The sequence below is a fragment of the Protopterus annectens genome, chromosome 12.part0 (genome assembly GCF_019279795.1).
Source record: "Protopterus annectens isolate FY-2018-M chromosome 12.part0, PAN1.0, whole genome shotgun sequence".
Lineage (NCBI taxonomy): Eukaryota > Metazoa > Chordata > Ceratodontiformes > Protopteridae > Protopterus > Protopterus annectens.
In genome coordinates, this window is record NC_056746.1 from 1,130,635,062 (window position 1) to 1,130,656,240 (window position 21,179).

Below are 21,179 nucleotides of genomic sequence, written 5' to 3' on the forward strand. Positions count from 1 at the left end.
AGTCTATCTTCATAGCTCTCCGAGCTGAGAAAACATTTGAATGGTTTCAGTAAACACTCACTCCAAGGCATCTTTCCTCTGGTGACATGCAAACCAGGCACAAAACTGCTAATGGTACCTTGTTTACCAGAAAAAAAGCCTTATAATATTCAATATTCTTTTTCATTTACATGCTTTGTAATAAATTTACATGCTTTGTAATAAACTTGTTCCTGGATTAAGTCTAGGATCTTAACCCAGTCATTTTCCTATGCAAGCATGGGAAAAAGCACACAAATTTTTCTTTTGTCATACTCTCTTAACCAGACCTTTCCACTATCCCTCTTTTTTACACTGCCGGGTCTACATTTCTTAAAACTGAACAAAGAAAAAGACAAAAGGGAGAAATAAAAAACAAAAGTATCTGTTTATATTAGTATCTCCACTGCATTTCAAAAAAAAACTGAGAAAACTTTCTTCAAGTCTAATTAGTTTTGTCTCATCTTTAAAGCCCTCTCAGTTGGGGAAAACCCCTGACTGCTTTCAAAAAACATTATGTCCTAGCCAATTTCTCTCCTTTTTTTTCTTTTCTCTCAGCCAATCCCCTTCTTTGTTTTGCATATTATCTGTTAGTCTATCTTACACAGCTGGAATGAGAAAGTGAGAGAGACAAACTTACTTATTTACTTAGATTATTAAATGTACTGTTAACAGTTTATGGGAAAATGTTTGATATAAAATTATAGCCAGGGCACAGGGTATATCCATTGACAATAACTTGTGTATCATCTTACGTAATGAATATCCTTCTGCGGAAGGATAAGAACATTAAGTATCTGGGGATTCATGCAGCACCAACAAAGAGTGATACTGTTGAAAATTCTTATAGAAGACTTGCAGATGAAAGTTAAAATTGTTATATTAAATTTGAAATATTTGTTACTGGAATATGTCAGAAGATGATCCAGGCAATAAAGATATTCCTTTTATTTCCCCAGGCAATAAAGATATTCCTTTTATTTCCCCATGCGCCTCTACTATTTTCAGGCAACCCCACAGGGGCCACTCAAGGCTATCTTTGGTAATATGTTTTGCAGAAAGGGATGCTGAGCATAGCACCTAAAAAGATCATTTCTGCAAAGCAAGGGGAGATGGGATTTCCTCACTTAATGTTGTAATGGAAGGTATCTTAACTTCTTATTTTATTTCAAATGGTTACATCCAGATTTCATAACAGAATGGAACAATATGACAGAAAATATGGGAAGGAGAAATAACGTTTTACCTCTGTATTTTGGATCAGAATGGATTTAGGGTAAATTAAGGAAGATGGTCAGCACAGTGGAGCTCTGGACAGTGCAAAAGGTTCCCCGGTTCGAATCTTGGCTATGGTGCCTTCTATGTGGAGTTCCCTGTGTTCATGTGGGTTTCCTTCCAAGTTCCAATTTAGAGGTGGACTGGACTCTAAATTGGCCACAGGTGTTGTGGTGTAAACCTTGGATTTAGTTAATCATCATTGTTGAAGTGACACCCTGACCCCATGAGCAAAAATGGGAAAAAAGGGTTGTGAGTGGGTAGGTGGGTGAATAATTGTATTTGTGAATTCAGTACAGAAATGGATAGAAATAAGTAAGTGAGGACAGTTTGTTTGTGTCTTTCGGCTTTTCCCAGTTAGGGGTCGTCACAGCGGAACTCCAGTCCGCTAATGATTGGCAGTAGAGTTTTACGTGCTGGCTTGCCGGACCTAACGCACAACCTTCAACGAAGGAACACCCGTTCACGCATGTCACCACACAGAAGACGCTCTAACTGAGAATTGAACGGGCAATGTCTAACTGTGAGGTGACAATGCTACCGGAGCACCACCAAAGATTATTCTACATATACAAATGAATTGGGGCTGAACAGGGCTTAATGAAAATCTTGAGAACTGGCTGAGGTCAAGAGAAAAACGATAAAACAATTTATCTAAACCACCCTAGGTTCCAAACCATGTATAGGGCAATAAACACTGAATTTCTGATCTACTGGGTTCCACAAATGAAATATTCCCAGCTAGGAATTCAAACTAGACTTATGGGCAAGGAGTTGATGTATTTATTTTATTTACTTTATTTTATTTTACATTTGTTGACTGGGATAGTCCGACTTGATACTTCCCCATTTTCAGTGGAGGCCCGGGGAGAAAAGCTCCATACATACATACATAAAAACTGTTACATTAAACAAGTTAAAACACTGTTACAGATACAATACATAGGATAAAAGTAATTCATTCTGTCATATATAAATCTGATTTGTTATAAAGTAACAATCAGGAAGCAATGTAAGGGTGGGCCAAAAGACCTCTTTAGCACATGTTTATATTACCAGAGTTAGTCTGGATTAGAGCAAGGAAATAGCCATCGTCTTTTAAAGTACTGTTTTCGATTTTTTTTTTTAAATTGGGTTAGAACAGGTTCTGAAGTAAGGTCAGCAGGAAGTGAGTTCCATATTTTGCCAACAGAGTTGGCATATAGAGAGTCTCCAGATGAGCTGTTACTTTTGAAGGTTTGGACAAGTAATTTGTTGGATGAGCGAAGTGTCTTGAGGTTGCTGTAAGGGGTGATAATTTTTGTAAGTACGGTGTGTTTTCAGGTTGGTAGAGAATTTTATGTGGTACTATTAGCTGAGTGTACTGAAGTTTGATAGGCAATTCTAGCCACCCTAGATTCTTTAGGTTCAGACAGTGGTGTGTTCTGTATGCTACTCCAGTGGCAAATCTAGCAATATGATTAAAGCAGCTAGAGAGTTTATTAAGGTCAGACTTACTCAAGTTCGTGAAGAGAGGGGACTCAGAAAGGAGGGTGGAAAGTAGATGTGTACAGGCAATTACCATTCTAGCTAGTGGAGCAAAGAAAGGTTTGATCTTATATAGTGAGCCAAGTTTTTTATTAGCTTTTTTAATAATTTGATTAATATGCATATCACACGAGGTTATTATCCACGGTTACACCTAAGAGTTTGGTACAGGGATCTGGGACAATGACAGTGCCATTGTTAGATTTTACAGTAAAGGTTGGAGCGGAGGCTTTTCGAGTGGGGGAGAAAAGCAGTAGCTTCACTTTGTTAGGATTTAATAGGAGACATCCATTACAGAGCCGATTTTCAACAGTATTAAAAACATTTTGGGATAGAGTCTGCAGACTTAAAGGGAAGGTGGCAGAGCAAATCAAAGTGGAGTCATCTGCATATTGAATGCTGTTGGGATGACTGTGTACAGGTCATTAATAAAGACAGAAAATAATAGGGGTCCTAATATAGAGCCCTAAGGGACCCCAACGGTGATAAGGTAGAAGGGATGTATCTATATTTTAGTGGAACTCAGGTAAGGGGGTGGCTCTGTCCAGATTAACAAGTATGCTTTATACTATTATCCTCCAATAGAAATAAGAAATGAAAGTGCAAGGGATGTGGCGGAGTGAATATTCAGTATGTTTAACTAAGAGGTTAGGGATACACATACTTTTCTTTCAGACATGCTAAGAGATCCTGTAGGTTTAGAATTTTCACATCTCCAGAAATGTATACACATTGCAATGATTAGCTTAAATCTTTCCAAGAATCAGGACACCATGAAGGCACTACAGGGGATCTGCAGATGTAGGACTTTATATTTTAGAAATACATCAGTTTTAGCAAGACCTCTAAGTTCTTGGCAATTTCTATATGGAGAAGAAGGTGGGAAATAAAATTCTTATATTAATTGTCGCTCTCAGTTGGAGGACTTCCCAAACATGAGAATATTAATTATACTTAGAGCAATTACATGAAAATGAAAATAATCTGTTAGAGCAATTACATGAAAATGAAAATAATCTGTACTGTTGTTTGTCTTTCGGCTTTTCCCGGTTAGGGGTCGCCACAGCGGAACTCTGGTCCGCTAATGATTGGCAGTTGGGTTTATGGTGTCGAGTTGCCAGCCTGACGCCCAACCTTCAACGAAGGCACGCCCATTCAACGTATGTCTTTCAAACACCCACTCAACCATGGGGAGGATATGTAGACTCCACACAGAAGGCACTCCCAACCCAAGCAGAGAATCGAATGGAGAACATCTTGCTGTGAGGCAACAATGCTACCAACTGCAAAAAAGGTTGCTGGTCTAATGCTGGAACTGTACAACAGGGGCACAAAGAGGGAATGTAAAAGAAACCAGACAAACATGCAAATAATTGGTTGCTATGGTTGCAATATGTGGATCAGAAGATGACAAGATAATCAGCAAGTATAAAGTGGCACATGGGAAAGGAGGCCAGCCACCACTCACAGAAAACAGAGGAACTGAAATCCAGACAATATCATTTTCTCTGTCCTTATGATAAGCCTATATTGTTTTTGTGGTTTTCCTGCTGGACAGATCACTGATGCTCAGTTGCAAGTTTTTTTTTTTCATTTGTTGTTTTTCTTATTGCTACTCTTAGATGTATGTAGGGTCCTGTATTTAAATTTTTACTTTTCTTGTTTGAAAGAAATGTCACATATCTCTAATAAAGCTGAAAATTTAAAAAAAAAAAGTATTTAACGGGCTAAGCTGATTTGAAAATGTTGTATTCCTGAACGATTATTACACTGAACTCCAGCACGCATGAACAAAACCTGGAATTTTGTTAAGATGAGCAGCACACAAAAGAATTCGGTCTATAAAGTATCTACCTACCTGTAAAACGTTTCACATTACATTTAGAAGAAAATGGTACAAAGAAAGAGTTAATTGACACGTTTCTCATCTCGTATTCCAGACTACTGTCTGATTAACTGCCACATGACTAACGTGCAACTCTAGTTCCACCGACATCTTCTCCCTCCTACAGTATAAGGACTTGCCCCTCTGTAGGATAACTGTTAAGCTTATAAAACTTTCAAAAGCAGGTTAGTGCTCAACACCTAAAATGCATTTACCTCCCGCTGATTTTTATTACAACCCCACCTTTTTCCAACATGCATTACATTTTTTTTTACAGTGGTGTCAGAAGATAGCCTCTTACCATGAGCTCCACAGTCACAGCAGACATTGTTTCCTGGCATACGTCTAACATCTTCAATGATGGCTTTGGTCAGATCTTCAATGCTGTTCTCTCCACTTCGATGTTCTTCACTGAATGCTACATTCAAAGCCTCTTGTTTACTATTAGTCAGGACAGAGATCCACCTTCCATCAAAAGCAACAATGTTAAATTTGTTTTACATCAAAAGCCAAGTGTTAGACACATGCAATAAATAAAACTGAAACTAAGCCAGGACATAATTTAATCCTAAAAGTTCTGTCCAATGCAACAATGCACAGCAACTTGACCTTACCTAGTTTGTTTCCTGTATGAGGTTGCCCTGATTCAAGCATTACTGCACTGTACATAGGCAATACTCTTATTCATGCAACCATCTCCTTTATCCCTAAAGCCCAGCTCTTTATACAAGCTTTATATCATCAACTGCAACTTTACTACAGCGTTTTGGCAGGTTGCAAACTGCTCTGCACCTCAGTCTAACGTAGTACAATAATTTGCTAGTGTTTCAAATGCTGTTAGTGCTGTATGTAGTCAATATTAAAAAATATGCATGCATATTAGTATTCTTTAAAATGGTACATTACTTTTGAGTACAATAAAGTACTCTAGCATCTCTTTCCTTTTGCATGTCAGTGCTGTTTTCACCAGAATACTCACAGACTTTGCAAAATAACATGATTCGAGTGTTCATATTCCACATTCTGACCACATTAAACTCAAATGGTCACTTTGTCCCACTAGCTGCATTATGCAGAAAAACACTGTCCATATTTGAGACTAAGTAAGGCCCATGACCCTCACTATCAGCAAAATCATAGCTCCAGACTCTACCTCATGCTATTGTTGATTCCTTTAAACATTCTCCCCTCTTTCCAGATTTCTTATACGGTTGTCTGCTGATAAAAAACATAGGCTCATCCTCACTCTACATCTGAAGACTTATTTGAAGGATAGTACCACAAATACTGAGATGTCACTATCTAGATGTATAAAAGTTGTAGCAATGTCTTTAAAAGATTAGATCTAAAGAAGTATTATGAAGAAGGTGCTTTCCTGTACCAGGAAGATCACCCAAAAAGCTTGTTATTCTGAAGACAACCACAGAGTGCCATTCATTTCACCGTATTTTGGTTTACTGCTTACTATACTACTGCATGCTTAAAAGTACAGCTCGCTGCCAGGTAAGTTTAAACAGGTAATTTCTGAAGCCATAAACATCACCATTCAAAAATACGTGAATATGTGAAACTTAACACAAAGTCTTTGTAAAGTCTCAGGAAAAAGTGTTAAACATAAACCTAAGAGTTTAAGGCTTACATCCATGGAGAAACAGAATCCAAAAGCCCCAAAAGCAGTCAAGTCATTATGAAGACTTCCTGGCAAACAAGCAGTATGGAAAGGAAGACCAGGAGACATACTTTTCAACTGCAAGAAACTAGAAAAAGTCTTTTTAAAGACTGAAACAAACACAGAGCCTTAAGTATAGTCTTTTTAAAGACTTATAAGAAAGATCTGAATAGTTAAAAGATCTAAAGAAATATACAGTCTTTGTAAAGGATTTTCTCTGCACTGTCTTGATCCCTTGAAAGGCAGACCATTCATCCTGCCACAAGGGCATGCTTACCCTACACAAGCTAGATTTGGTAGCAATCTTCTCCACCTGAAGGAGACCTGACCACTCACTTTCACCCTCATGTTTCTGTCAATTCCAATACCTGAGCTGCTACCTGATGTTGGGTTCTAAGTCATAGTTATGGCTTGATCCCATTATGCCACACCACAAAGCTGGACCTACAAGCCAATATTCAATGAGCTATACTTCATGGTAATGTTTGTGGGGGAGCTAATGGTTAGTTGCTGATGTGAATGGGCATGTGCTTGAAGGCAAACATCAGTTCCAATATAACCTGACAGGTGGTATAGCACCTTAAGTGCAGTATGTATGTAATTGTTTAGTACATGTCCAGAGATTGTACAATGATATAATCTCTTTTTGTTTGAGAGAGGACTGTGCATCATACTGTATGGTATTTAGGAGAGAGAAAATATAGATGAGGATATAGGTATTGCCTTCTGGATGCTTGTAGTGACAAGAATTGTACAGCAAAAATAAAAGCAAAGGAAGATGGTTGGCAGCTGTAATTACAGGTTAGAGAGTGCAATTAGGTTGATTAGTGAGACTGTGGTCATTTTTATAATGAAGAGATAATGGGGGTTAGTGGTGGAGTTCCTGTTGTGGTGTTTATAATTAAAGTTGTCACGGTGAGCTGTTTTATTATACAGACAGTGTAAGATTATATGCAATACAGAAGATAGTTGTGTTAGTTAACAAGGGTTGATTTGTAGTGAGATTTCCTTAACTCTAGATTTACATTTGCAACATTGACATTGGCGGCTCAGTTTGCATGGTAAATAGGTATTTACAGAGTCAGACAAGGAGGACATTAGTAAGTACAACTCACCTGCTGTCCAGTTGTCACCTCGGGTGTTTAGGTAAGCAATTGATGTGAATGTTTGATGTTAAGGGGGATAAAATGGCAGCAGGGAATGTTAATAGCCTCTTGTATCCTTATCAATCACGTACAATGATCATGTACTGGGAAAGAGTTAAAGGTATTTTATACATCAATTTGGGGGCTGGCTTAATGGTCAAGGTGTTTTCTTCATATGCACAAGGCACACGGTTTGATTCTCATCATTGGTTATTGTCTGATTATTGGCTAGGCATGCAGTAGTCTGCAGACTAATTGCCTATTTAACTATAAACCTAAGGCATCTACCATGGAAATGGAGCTGTATAAACTTACTGATGCATAATACTAAATAGAGCTGATGCTGGCTGTGAGTTTGTGTGAAATGAATTCACTACATCAGTTCTGACAACTGGTAAAAACAAGAAAACTATCACTAGAAACCATTCTCTGCCTGTAGCTGGACATATCTGCTTTTGGGATATCCAAACTCCATACAGTTGCTACAGTACATTACAGGTGTCCCAGACAGCTATTTTTCACATCATGGACAAGTGCTTAATTGTACTGTGTCGTAAGACTGGGCACTAATTATACTTCTTATCAATATCAGCACAACACTGTCAAGCCACTCAGCTGTTCGAGGAGTACATCACCCATGTGTTCTCGGGTTCACAAACTGCATCCACATTACTATAACAGACTCTTCTTTCTATATTAATTGGAAGGGGTGGCATTCATCCACTGCTATGACGTGTGCACAGCAGATAGCAAGATCCTTTACATCAGTTTCATTTGCTAGCAGCAAGCATGATGCACACATCTGGTGAACATGCGTATTCAAAGACTTGGTATGAAAAATTCTCTTAAAAGCCTTCAAGTGTACGAGTACAAGTCAATATACACACACCAGCGCAACGTAATTGTATACAATAAATGTACTTTAACAAAACACCTAGCAGCAATGTACCTTTGGCATATCTGGGGATATAATATGATTTAAATCAGTTTTAACTGATGCACCATTTCAATCAAAAAGAAGACATAAGAAAAACACAAGCTCTGGCTTAACTGCAGGCAAGCCTGCAATACCCCAAGCAGATGGCTTCTTCCTCTTCCCTTCCTTAACATGTGCTGAGGTTACAGAATATCCAGAACAGTAAGTGAAGGGCATAAGAGCAGAAGCCAAAGTAGGTTCAATTGCAGAAAAGATCAGAGAGAACAGATTACCGTGGTTTGGGCACGTTCAGAAAAGCCGAAGATAATCTGATGAAGAAGATTTGGAACAGACATGAAGGTAAGAGGAAAAGAAGACATCCAGCAAAAATATGGTCAGATTTTGTGAAAGAAGACCTGTGACAGCCAGGCATGAGTGTCAAAGCAGGCAGGAATGCGGCACTGAATCGAAGGAGATGGTGACAGTTAAAATGATACCCCAACACCATGTAGAAAAAGGGAGTTGCTGCTGCTGCTGCTGTTGATGACGAGTAACAGCTATAGGCTGCAAACATTAGCAGCTCTGTAATCAGTCTTAGGTATAATCCCAACCATGCCCTGACCAACCAAGCCACATATGCACAAACCATGACAGGCATGGGCTATACGATGTATAACCCATGCCAGATATGTGAATTAGCACTGATGGTAGACAATGCTGTGTATGCATTCAGTTACTACTCTCATGAAATCAGCCTTTATTTAATTTAAAATACCCAATGACTTAAATGTACGATCATTCTGCCTCATCCTGAGGACTAGCAATATGTGACATACCCTGCAATGCCACAATCACTTTACCATGTAAAGAAAATATACACTGATGCACTGACTCCTTGAACAGCAGCAGCATACAGACAGGTAACAAATCACTCCACATACCTTGGACACCATGACTGTCACCTCATCCCTTTAGGACACATCTGACACCAGACAGAACTCTTACCAACATGGGCCCTGCACAACCATAAGTGCATCATGACCACCTTCTATATATTTCTCCCCATCACAAGCACTGGAGACAATGCCACCCAATTAACCCAGTTTGCAAATGCAAATAAGATTTGGTCACCTAAACTATGGAAGGAAAGATGTGTCAAAAACTGCCATGTCCTGTCTGACTGCTGTCATACCCTGGGATGAACCTCTACCTTCTTTGTCCATATCCACATTTATGGAGACGTGCCCACATCCATGTGAAGCATTACAGTCAAGTAACTTCCCTATTCCAAAGTGAAACCAGATGTACTACATTCACTGCAGTAGAAGTGATGCCTAAAAGGTTCAAGGTTAACAGAAGTAAGACATCTCAGAGGCATGGCTCAATCTATATAGCTATGCAGAAAGCATGTACTTACCTACAGGGCTTTGTGATCAGTGTACCACATTACAAGGTTGTGAAATATATGCAGATTGTGTGTGAATGCTAACACTAAGATAAAATATTCACAAGTGTCACATGACATACATGACCTTGCATCATAGTCTAGATCTAGCAGCAAGATCCATGTGATCATCTCCAGTCGAAAGGGCAGCATATTAGTGGCATGGAATTACGTCCAAACAAGCAACAGAAAACATGCTTATCTGCATGTATGCAGCACCAACATCAGTGCCGCCATCTGGTATTTTAAGATTTGATTAATGACTACAAAGGAAGACTGGGAATGCCTCTGTATCATTCACTGGATCAGGTGGTGGGTCACCAGATGTAGTATTCTTAGCTGCCTAAACTTCCCTTATACACCACCGTACCCTATCTTGTATGTCTGTGACATGGTATCAACAGACATGCACTGAGATCCACATCCATTAGCAAAATCCACCCACCTGATTATAAAACTCCCTAAACCCACAAAGAGGTGCCATTTCCACATGTAATTCAAAAAAAGCATTCCATGCTGCCACAAAGCCTTCAGAATTTCATACTCAGCAAATGTGAAACCATCAAGCCACAGTTACTGCACAGTCATTAGCTATCATGGGACATGTAGCTAAGAATCATACACAACCATAAGTAACCTACAGTCACAGAATAAACAAACACCAAGTAACAGACAGCTGACTGCTACCGCCCAATGGCAGAGATATGTTCTCAAAATGTGTACATAAAGAAGGTATACAGTACTATCAACAATCCTAACGACACATGCACATCAGTCACTATGGACTGCTTTGCAATGCCACAAATGAAACCAACATAAAGAAACATATGCTAGTACATACAGGGTAGAAATATCAGTACAATGTCTGTTGCACACCATTTTGTTATGCTCAGTTGCTGCATGGAACTGGAGTCCATCCACATCTACTTATGTGGCTAGTTGCACTGTGCACTGAAACTTTTAGAATCACATTAACTTATATAGTGGTAAGCTGCAGCACAGAACAGACACTTACTCAGTTAAGAGGCTTACTGTGAAAAATCCACCAGCCATTTGCAGAAACCCAACCCTCCACATGGTGTGTAATGTAGGTGTATGATATAATGTGTTTGCTTTAAGCTACAAAATGTACCTTTATAGAGCAAACTTCTGAGTGTCACTGGGTCTATATCAACACATCGAAAAGGCTGCTAATCGAACGCATTTAAAACTGAGAATGTCGTTCACAAAAGTGTGTATTGTGAAATCGTGGTACAGTGAAGATTGGAAAATTTGCAGTTTCCTCACTGTAGTGTGATCTGGTTGTTGGCATATATAATTAGCAGGGGGTGTGGAAGGGCCCAGCTCCCCCAAAAAGTGACTTCTATGAACAGCATTTTTGATTTTAAAGCTGTTCAATTAATGGCATTTTTGATGCCGTGATATAGACCCGTGCCACTATGTTGTATTTGAGAGGTTAGGTACACAACATTGGCTGTAGCTGTGCAGCATTTAAATACTGTAACCAGTGTTGAGAACTTTGTGAGGGTAGTCCAGCTTTATGGCAGGGGGGGATTAAACTCAGACTATTACCTATATGAATACAGTTCATGTGGTGGTTTAAGTGATGGCGTTGTCGTCAAGAAAGAAGAACTGAGTGACCAGTGTTGGCTTACCCATCATAGTGGGAAGGGTTGGTCCACCCTGCCAATCCACCATCAGAACAGTTTAAGAAGAGTGGATGTAGATTTAAATTTACCAAACTGGTGATGTCAGTCCTCAGCATGTGTGTTAACATGTTCACACACATGGACATGTCATAGCACATATCAACTTTAATGAGTGCGCCTATCTCAAACAAACACTCAGGGGTTAGAGTAATTAGAAATGCCTCTGTAGCCTACTTTAGTAAAAGAAGAACAAGGGAACAAACCACATCCATAGCTACCTCATCTGGTTGGCTTTCATCTCTGTGCTGAGGTTATACAGTACAATGGCATGAATGGGCTCAAGATATATGGGAGAGTCTTGATGGTCAGCAGGCATGGAGGCAAAATCAACAGAAAAACATGATGAAAGACGTATCACAACATTAGGGCAGCTTTCTAGGCACATATATGGCACCTAATTGGAGAAAGCAGAAGACTTTGATAATGCTCTCCCTACTAAGGCATTATGCCATCCGGTCTGGAAAAGGAATGGGTCACAGGTTCTGAAACAGATGTGGATGGATCTATTTTCCCCTGATGACAGGGGTTCAGCAGTCTTAATGCCATGCATGAAAAGGAGGCTCTCTCTCGAACCCTACTGAAGCCTCTGAAACAAATACATTAAAACACAAAACTTTCTGACACTGAACCAATTAACACTACCTTTCCAGATATTTTCCCACAAACTACCACCCTTTGTTTCTGGCTAGTCAAACGGCTTTATTTTTACTTACCGCCTGGAATCACACTGTTAATATTGTGTGTTGTGTAGTTTACTTTGACTTGCTTAAGTTGTATTTGTTTGGGTGTGACAGCTTGAACCTATTCTGCTCATTAAAATGACTACCCACTATTAAGTGGCAGCATTGTATTTAGGCACAACATACTGTGAATTCTTCTCTGAAAATGAGGGAAACAGCAGGCATTGCATTCATGCTTTAAGAATGACTCTCGAAGTGTGGGGAGCATAAATTAGATTGTAGGTTGGTTTGCGCCCCTGTAAACATACTTATGTTTGATTTGTGAAGTGAGTAGACTGTGAGACAAGTGTCATTACTACTCCTACTGATTTTCCTTCAACCATGGAACGATTTGCTATCACTACTGTTGCAATCAAAAAGAAAGCAGAAAAAAAAAAACAGACGAAATAGACAAAGGAAAAGAAAAACAGAAATAAACCCTACGGAGGTCTTGCAACATGCAGTCACTCACACAGTAAGATGAGGTAGGCAACTATGCTAACGTTGTGCATAACATCTCGGATTATGTTCTGAATGAAACTGAGACTTTCCTGCTGAATAAAGGTATGTCGTTTACACCTGCCTTGAACAGGAGATTAGAAGGCAGTTTAACAGAACTTACAGGCCCAGTACTTTCATGCCTGTGAGTCATCCTATTGTTAATGCCTTTGAGAAGGTCTGTGAATAGGACATTTATTCATTATATAATACTTGTATTTCCTATGATTTAAAAATATTTGACTGGTGAACCATGAAGGACATTGATAAAACCACTGATAAAAGGTGAGGCTATTTTGGTAATGAATAAAAATAACTGCTTAACAGCTAATGAAATATTGCTAACTGATGCTATAAGTATTAGTAGGTTGAAAGTGCACAGGATTACTAAGAAGGTAAAAATGAGTGTATATAATATGCATGTTAGTAGCTATACTGACAACGCCCATTTATCATTTTTCATGTTGAATATCCAGTTATGCTAGTCTTTTATGGACTGCTTAAAATGCGTAAAGATGCTTGTAATCCACATGTGAATCTGTATCTTATAGTGGATCACAGAACCTATTTCTATCTATATAGAAGCTGCTTTGACAGATTAAAGACTGTAGACAATTTTATTAAGGATAGTGACCTTTTTAAGGAGTCTAATAAAATGGCAATGTGATAGTGATAAAATAATGAGGTAATAATGGTAACACTTGATAAATAATCTTTTTTACAAGAATACCTAACGAATATGGCATAGAAGCCTTTAGAAATATTGTAAACGTGTACCTACTTGACTTCTATTTTAATAAATACTACATGTGAACTATATAGATTACTGCTTGAAAATAACTTTACGTTTAAAGAAAACTGTTATTTATACCAGTGTGGTATACCAGTGGGTACGCCCATACCAAATACTTGTACTAATTTGGCTGTATCTGTTTCGGAAAAGGAATACGTTTATCAAAACTGTAATTTATATCAAAGGGACATATTATTCTATAAGTGGTTTCTGAATATTTTCCTTCTATGGGGTGGTGCGCCCACACATGGTTAGGGGAATTTAATAATTATTTAAACTCCACCACATCCTTTTTGAAGTTTAAATCAACTACTTCAACGCAAAAAAAAAATCTGTTTTAGTTTTTTTATTAGTCCAGAATGAATGTGATTTTAAGACATCTGTTTATAGAAAATATGCAAAGGGAGTTACAAACTAACTAGTTGGAATTTTGTATATATATTTCCCCATACAGTGCATGGTCAGATGATTAGAACCTCAAGGTGGACCACATATTTGAATATTTATTAAAACGCAGTTCAAGGCCTTACAACAGAATTTAATGGAAGAGGATATGATACTGATATTTTAAATAATGTAAAAAGTGGAGTTTATAAGATAAGAAAGATTGCGGCAAAACCAATGCTTGGAGATGTGGATATGAGTGATATTAATAAGATTAATGCTAAATGCAACACATGATTTAACTATTACCTACAAGGCACACACTATGTATGTTTCTAATAGCTACTGGAATATTTTAAGGTCTTATGAGGGCTTATCAGACAAAATTTATTTAGTTCCTATGTTTGTATACAAGAATTATATTAACTTGAGGCACATGTTGTGCTACGAAGAACAAGACAAGTGAAGGAACACAAATGGTAATAAAGGTAGAAGGCCGTGTTTCATCTGTTCATTTTGTCAATGTATTTATACTGAAAAGGGCTTTACACATCCGGTGACAGGGAGGAAGTTAGGACCGATTAACTTGTGAGACCAGGAATGCAGTGCTTTTAGCTAGATGCACTTCGTTCTATGACAGTAACAAAGTTAAAAGATCACATATGTGAACATTTGTCAGATATACTTAAGACATGTGGAAACAAATGCATTATACAAACATATTATAGGGTGATTACACACAGTTTTAAGTTTAATGTGTTAGAATTAATCTTCAACAGTGTAAGAGGGGGAGATGAATTTCTGCGTACAGACAGAAAAGAATATGAATGGGCTTGGAGGTTTTGCGATGATCAGTCCCCAGAATCGGCTAGTAAGTTTAGTTTAAAACCTGTATTGAAGTTGAGTTCCATTAAAAAAGACTTAGAAATAGTAATGTATATAGACGTAACTTTAAAAAATTTTATTCTTAAAATTGTTTTTAAATAGAATTACATTTGTTATGCACTTGATTGAATTTGCATCAATATTGTTTATGTTGGTTCTTATTGGTTGAATATGGTGGTGTGACCTTTTTAACTAAATTTAAGACTGCTGCTCCTACACTAAAAACGTTTAATACATCTGAAAAAGCATGCTGTGAGAAAGCTTATGCTCAATCAAGTTTTTTGCCATGGTGACCTTGTGTCATGAAGTTTGATTTACTGTTTCTTGTGATGTTCTGGCTCGGCCTTTACCCATTGGAGCTACCTTTTTGCTTGTATTCCTGATTTGTGCATACCTGTATTTCTATGTCTCCTTGAGTACTGGTGCTTTCAGGATATAAATAGTTTTGGGTTGAAATGCGCAAGCATTTCTACTTAACGTAGTATATGTGTTTGTGTGTGCGTTACCTGACATTGTTTTTTCTTTTGCCTTACTTTGTCAAATGCATAGCTGTATGTAGTATTTATGCATGTTTTCTCTGTGTATATAGTTTCTGTTGTGTAGTGCTATGGCTGGCTCCTCATTTTCTGTTAACTTGTGAAATTGGTATGTATTCTCACCTCAGCTTACCTCTTAACATCCTTTGAACATACAAACAATCTAAATACTTACCACCCTCCAACTCATTCTACCTTAATCATAGCCACTGCCCAAAACCACATTAATATCACCTCAGAAACGCATTCTCTTCTAACAAAACACCACAGACTGCTTCACATCAAGTGCTATTAACCAAAGACAAGGAAACTCCCAAGCTTAATCTCTCTGTTTCTACCCTACCTAATTAAACCAAAAACAAATCACTTGCAAGATGGTGATATACATCCAAATCCAGGCCCTTCTAGCTTACCTCAAGCTAATGATCTTAACCCCTCTCCACCCACAACACAAACTCCCACTACACTTACAAACTCTCTCTTCATTGCACAACTCAATATACGCAGCTTAAACAACAAACTTGCACACCTCCATGCATTATTAGATGATCAATCTTTTGACATACTATGTCTAACTGAAACATGGCTCAAACCCCATACTAAAGATAATGATATCACCCCTCCAGGTTATAGTATTATAAGGCACGACAGTATAAAAAAGAAGGGAGGGGAGTAGCTATTCTCTTCAAAAATAGCCTTCAACTTACCCCCATTGACTACAAAGCTCTTCCTGAGACCAAGGCTGAAATCCTTGTCTCTAAACTTCAACTAAACTCCAGTAAGTCCTTATATATCATCTGCATCTACTTACCTCAAGGCGATAACATGAGCTTACTCGAGGAAATCCTCAGTACCCTATCCCCATACTTCCCCCAAGAAACCATCATTATGGGAGACTTTAACATTGACTGGAATAATATTAATACAGAGGATCCCATCTTGCATATTGACCTGCATGGGTACTCTCAAATTATTTCCCCCCCAACCCGAATTAATAAATCCAGCAAAAAGGAAAGCATCCTAGACTGGATACTCATTAATAAACCTCATCGAACATACAAAGTAGGGATATTCCCTGACAATCTCAGTGACCATTCCTTAACCTACCTGATCAGGGAAAAGAATGATGTCCCCCATTCTATCACATATAAAACAATTAGATACAATAGAGACTTCAACCCAGAATTATTCCAAAATGAAATCAAAGCCTGTAATTGGACCCCCTTAAAAAATCTACCTCTCACTGAGGCAGTTAACTACTTTAACTCCAAATTTCTAGCAATCCTTGACCACCACGCTCCAAAGCGGAACATAAGAATTAGAGCCAAACCCGCCCCTTGGCTGTCCAAAAACACCAGACAAAACATGCTACTCAGAAACAAAGCCTGGGCCAAATGGAGAACTACTAAAAGTACTTCAGATCACCTCACCTATAAACAGTTGAGAAATAGAACAAAACTAGCTATTCTCTTAGACAAGAAACAATTTTACATGAACACTCAAACCAAATACCAAAATAACCCACAAAAATTTTGGGCAAGTATCAATAGACTACTTCACCCAGGTCATACCAAAACTCCAAACCCTACAGTCAGTCAAAGAGAAAATCCTAGACAAACAGCAAATGCCTTTAATACCTACTTCACAGAAACTATACAAGCACTAGCTAACCAACTTTCACCTGATATTACATTCCCTCCAAACACAAACAAGACCTTAACCCCTATATTTCAATTACAACCTGTCCCCACTCAAGATATCTGTAGGCTTATCCAAAAACTTAAACCTTGCACTCCATCAGCAGACCAGTTACCAGCAAAATACTTGCAGACAGCTGCCAAAGCTATAGCCTACCCAATTTCCATCCTCATTAACAGAACTACTGCCGAGGGAGAAATCCCTACCATCTGGAAAATCTCTCACATCATTCCACTCCATAAAGGAGGGAACTCTAATGACCACTCTATCGCCCAATAGCTCTATTATCCCCATTGGCAAAAATAATGGAAAAATGCATTCAAAAGCAATTACTTAACCATCTAACTCAATACAATTTGCTAGCTGATTGTCAACATGGCTTCAGGCCACACCACAGTACTACAACCGCCCTACTGTCTTTCTGCAACTCCATTAACCAAAACAGAAATAACAACATCCTCACATCAGCTCTCTTCATAGACCTGTCTAAAGCTTTCGATATGGTTAATCACCAGCTATTAATAAACATTCTTACACACCTCTCATTCGACATTCAGGCTATAAACTGGTTCAGAGCCTATCTTACTAACCGACAGCAAGCAGTCCTATGGGATAATCAACTATCCTCCCTACTGCCTGTCACCCTAGGAGTCCCTCTATTTTAGGTCCACTCCTCTTCTCAATTTTCATTAATGACTTACACTTAGCCATTCCGCAAACTACATGTTTACAATATGCTGATGACTCGACAATTTTATGCTCAGCAAAGACCTCATCTGATCTTTTACTAAAAACACAAGATGCATTTTAACAAAGTCTAGTCTTGGTTTCTTCAACGCTGTCTTCTACTTAACCCCCAAAAAACAAAGCTCCTACTATTTTCACCAACCCAAAAGCACACCCTTAGTGATTTCACTGTCCTATCAAAGAATGGTACTCACATACAACCTGACTTAACAACAAAACTATTAGGGGTTACTATTGACAACCACCTTACTTTCAATGAGCATATTAACAATACTGTAAATATAGTCAACAAAAAAATGGGTGCCCTATACAGAATTAAGCCATTCTTCATTCCTTTAGCTAAAACAAGTATCGCCCACTCCCACCTCATCTCCTCACTTCTATATGCTTCTACTATCTATACTCACCTTTCAAAAAGCAATCTCTCTAAACTGGTTAAATCTTATAATAGCATTGCTAGATTTGCCACTGGACAACCATTTAGAACACACCATTGCCAGAATCTCTCTCAACTAGGCTGGCTTGAATTTCAAAATCTACTTGAGTTTAACCAAATTACATTGGCCCACAAAATACTTTACCAGCCAAAGAAGATCCCAAGTCTATCTACCCTTATTACTCCCTACCTGAATCTTAACTCCCTGCGCTCCTCAAATAAACTACTTATCTCCTCCAGCAAATCCAACAACAGAGCAGGCGATGCTCTCTTCTCTAATATAGTTGGGAAAAAATGGAACCTTCTTCCTCCTGATCTTACCTCTATTTCCTCTCTAACTTTAAACCAAAACTTAAAATATACCTAAAAAAACACTGGCTTTGCCCTAGTTGTAATCCTGACTAACTTCTGCCTTAAGCAATTTATGTTATACCCACTTTTTTTTTCTTTTATTCCTTCAATTTCAGACTATGTCAGTAAAAACCTTAATAAACTTAGTCTTTCGAATTTTAGTAGATAATTAGATTTCTCAAAGTCTACTCTTGCTTATATTTTTTTTCTCCTCACAATATATGAACAAGGGTTTTTTTATAATTTTTACTACTCCTAGTTCTGCTTTTTCTCTTTTTTTCTCTTTCTTTCTTTTTCTTTTCCTTGCTTTATACCTATTTCACGTTTTGAAAAATGTTAAAAAGATTTCTCTTATTTTTTGTCAATGTTATGCTTAGATGTTTAAGTTAGTATTAACAAATTGTACAAATTGAAGCTTATCTCCCCGGGCCTCTACTGAAAATGGATATTCATCCAGTTGGACTAGCCCGGTTAACAAATGTAAAATAAAATAAATAAATAATTCTGCGGATCTCAACACATTTTATTCTTCCAAAGCCTGCTAGTATCTTCCTTTTCTGTAAGGCAATAAACATGGTCCCTGTGCAGACCTTCTAAAACTGGGTCTTAGTTTAAAATTAAAGTGTACCTACCGGTTCTCTTCAGAATAACTAATGTAAAAAAGTATAAATATATAGCATTATTTTAACGTATTGAGCTAAAAAGAATATGTGTAACTACAAAACAGCAGCAGTAAAGTGTTATATTGTAATACATTAAGGTACTTGCGTATTATCGCAACCAGATTTCTGAAGTCGCAGAAATCGTTATGTTTGTGAGAAAAGTGGTTTATGAACCTTTACAGGGTTGTGTATGCAAGTAAGTACTAATGTTTCACAGAGTTTGAGGCAGGGACAGAAATAACAGTCCAGTTCTGTACTCCTGACTGCCGTGTAATTTTTTCGGTGAAGTGCATCACGGTACGTGCATCAGAAATCCTGCTTTGCTGATTACATCAAAGGGAATTCGCACAGGAATATTCCAAATATGTGACTGTTCAGGGCCCGTAAGCATGAAAATGAAAGACGTCGGCAACAAATACTGGGCAAGGGGGCACAGATTCCTCAGCCACTGCTGTCTCTCTCCCCAGTGCGGTAGTCCCGTGCCAGGGGTGTTAAATGTTATCCCATTTCACACACATTGGCCTGTTCATCTGAAGTTGTTTACTGGCAGCAGCCACTTACATTAGTAGCAAGAGGTGCTGTAAATATTGAATAATTCACACCCACATTTCTCAAATATAGCATTCACACATTACAGTGTGTACATGTAACCACATTTCAAATGGCCTGGTTGTGTTGTAGGGAACGCGGTGAGTTCTATGACTTCAAACAGTAATGACGACTGAGAAGCAGCAGTCCTGTTTATAAGTCAGGAAAGGGCGTTACCTAGAAAGAGGAATTTACACATTATTCCTCTTCCCACGTGAAAAACAATCAGGCAGAACACTACTGAAGACTTTACACACCCCTTCTTAGGTTAGCAGACCTCGTTTCACACAAACATTATGATTTCTATGCCTACTCAAATATGGTTGCGATAATACGCAAGTACCAACATTAAAAATATTTCTTAAATAAATTCAAGATGTAGCAGCTCTTTCTTCATTAAGTCAACAGCACAACCTACGAAAAAAGGAGTGTAATCATCCTGGCATTCTCTGAAATTTTCACAATACATCAAACAATTTTAGAGAGAGACATGTCTATACAGGGAGCAAAAAACAGTCAATAGCCTGGGGGTAGTCATCTTAAAAATGCTCAGTAGTAAACAGGCTAAATTCTAAAAATATTGGTGTTTCAATGGTATGTAAGTGTGTTAACTTTTTTATTTCATTGTAAACAGGTAATTCTATTTTTGGTTTATGATCTGCTATACAGTTCATCTTTGATGCCAGATGCCAATTGTTATTGTCATCCAGTTTCTGTTTTTTTTTTTGGGGGGGGGGGGGACCTTGTGTAATGCTCTCTCTCTCCTTTGATTGTTGTGTTGTAGGGTTGTAGCAGTACTCCTTAGGTCTCTGATGAAAACAGGCCTTGTTAATCAGGTCTACCAGTCAAAAAAATACAAATACCAGTTACATATCGGTCTTATTTCTGTCCATCTGTAAGGGTTCCAGAACTGAATCCATTTAAGCTTCACATCCTGCCCTCCTACACAAGCTTTCACTAACGCCCACTCACACCACACTGTGTCTCACATTCTGGAATGATTACAGTCCACAGGTCCCTCCTCCTCTGTTCTCCCTACCATCCTCCAAGCATGCATATTTTCTTGGATCCTAACCAGCACCAAAGTGTACAAAGCACATAGCTTTTCTGCATTATAATATTGCTGCTACTTTGCAGGCCACAGCACTTATAACAGGAGACTAGCTCCCTTGTCAGTTACCTCCACAGCAGTCGTAGTACCATGTGAGAAAAGGGGGCTCTTGCTCTCAAACCCCAACAATACCTCTGACACAAATACATTAAAATATGAAAGCTTATAATACTGAACCCTTTA

The 21,179-nt window shown here is 38.2% G+C and overlaps 1 protein-coding gene across 1 annotated transcript in view; it reads right to left on the reverse strand.

Annotated features, from left to right (window-relative positions):
* The window catches only part of LOC122816264 (arf-GAP with SH3 domain, ANK repeat and PH domain-containing protein 2-like), a 1,594,524-nt gene that overhangs the window by 403,033 nt on the left and 1,170,312 nt on the right, over positions 1-21,179 (reverse strand). The window contains exon 14 of the mRNA XM_044089001.1: positions 5,007-5,170. Within this exon, the coding sequence (XP_043944936.1) occupies positions 5,007-5,170 (164 nt within the window). The remainder of the gene's footprint in view (positions 1-5,006; positions 5,171-21,179) is intronic.